At 56.3% G+C, this 348-nt stretch overlaps 1 protein-coding gene across 1 annotated transcript in view; it reads right to left on the reverse strand.

Annotated features, from left to right (window-relative positions):
- Window positions 1–344, reverse strand: part of FBXO48 (F-box protein 48) — a gene marked incomplete at its 5' end in the record, with an annotated part of 1,755 nt that extends 1,411 nt beyond the window's left edge. Inside the window, one exon of the mRNA XM_009578679.1 lies at window positions 120–344. Coding sequence (XP_009576974.1) covers window positions 120–344 — 225 coding nt within the window. The remainder of the gene's footprint in view (window positions 1–119) is intronic.
- Window positions 345–348: the final 4 nt, after the last annotated feature.

Raw genomic sequence — 348 nt, forward strand, 5'->3', positions numbered from 1 at the left:
CGGTTCTCCCATTAGCCTGGGACAGATGAGATGTGCTGACGTAATTTCTTTACATATTTCTATGACCGATCCCAGAAGCCTTGACGCTGCCGACATTACGTCACTGACGTTAAATTTACCTTCCAGGAATATCCATTTCCTCGATCGCAGTCGATCTCCCGCTGGCAGACAGCCCTCACGCTCAAGCAGTGGTGCCTCCATAAGCGGTCGTTGCTCTCGATGACGCGGTGCCAGCCCTTGCACGTCACGGCCGCGTGACACAAGCTCTCAACGTCCAGATCGCTGAAAATCCGGGAGCTGACCTCCGGAGGGAGGAGAGCCACGAAGTCGGCCGGGCCTCCTCCTCCT

Source organism: Fulmarus glacialis, unplaced genomic scaffold (assembly GCF_000690835.1).
Source record: "Fulmarus glacialis isolate BGI_N327 unplaced genomic scaffold, ASM69083v1 scaffold2625, whole genome shotgun sequence".
In the NCBI taxonomy this organism is placed as follows: domain Eukaryota; kingdom Metazoa; phylum Chordata; class Aves; order Procellariiformes; family Procellariidae; genus Fulmarus; species Fulmarus glacialis.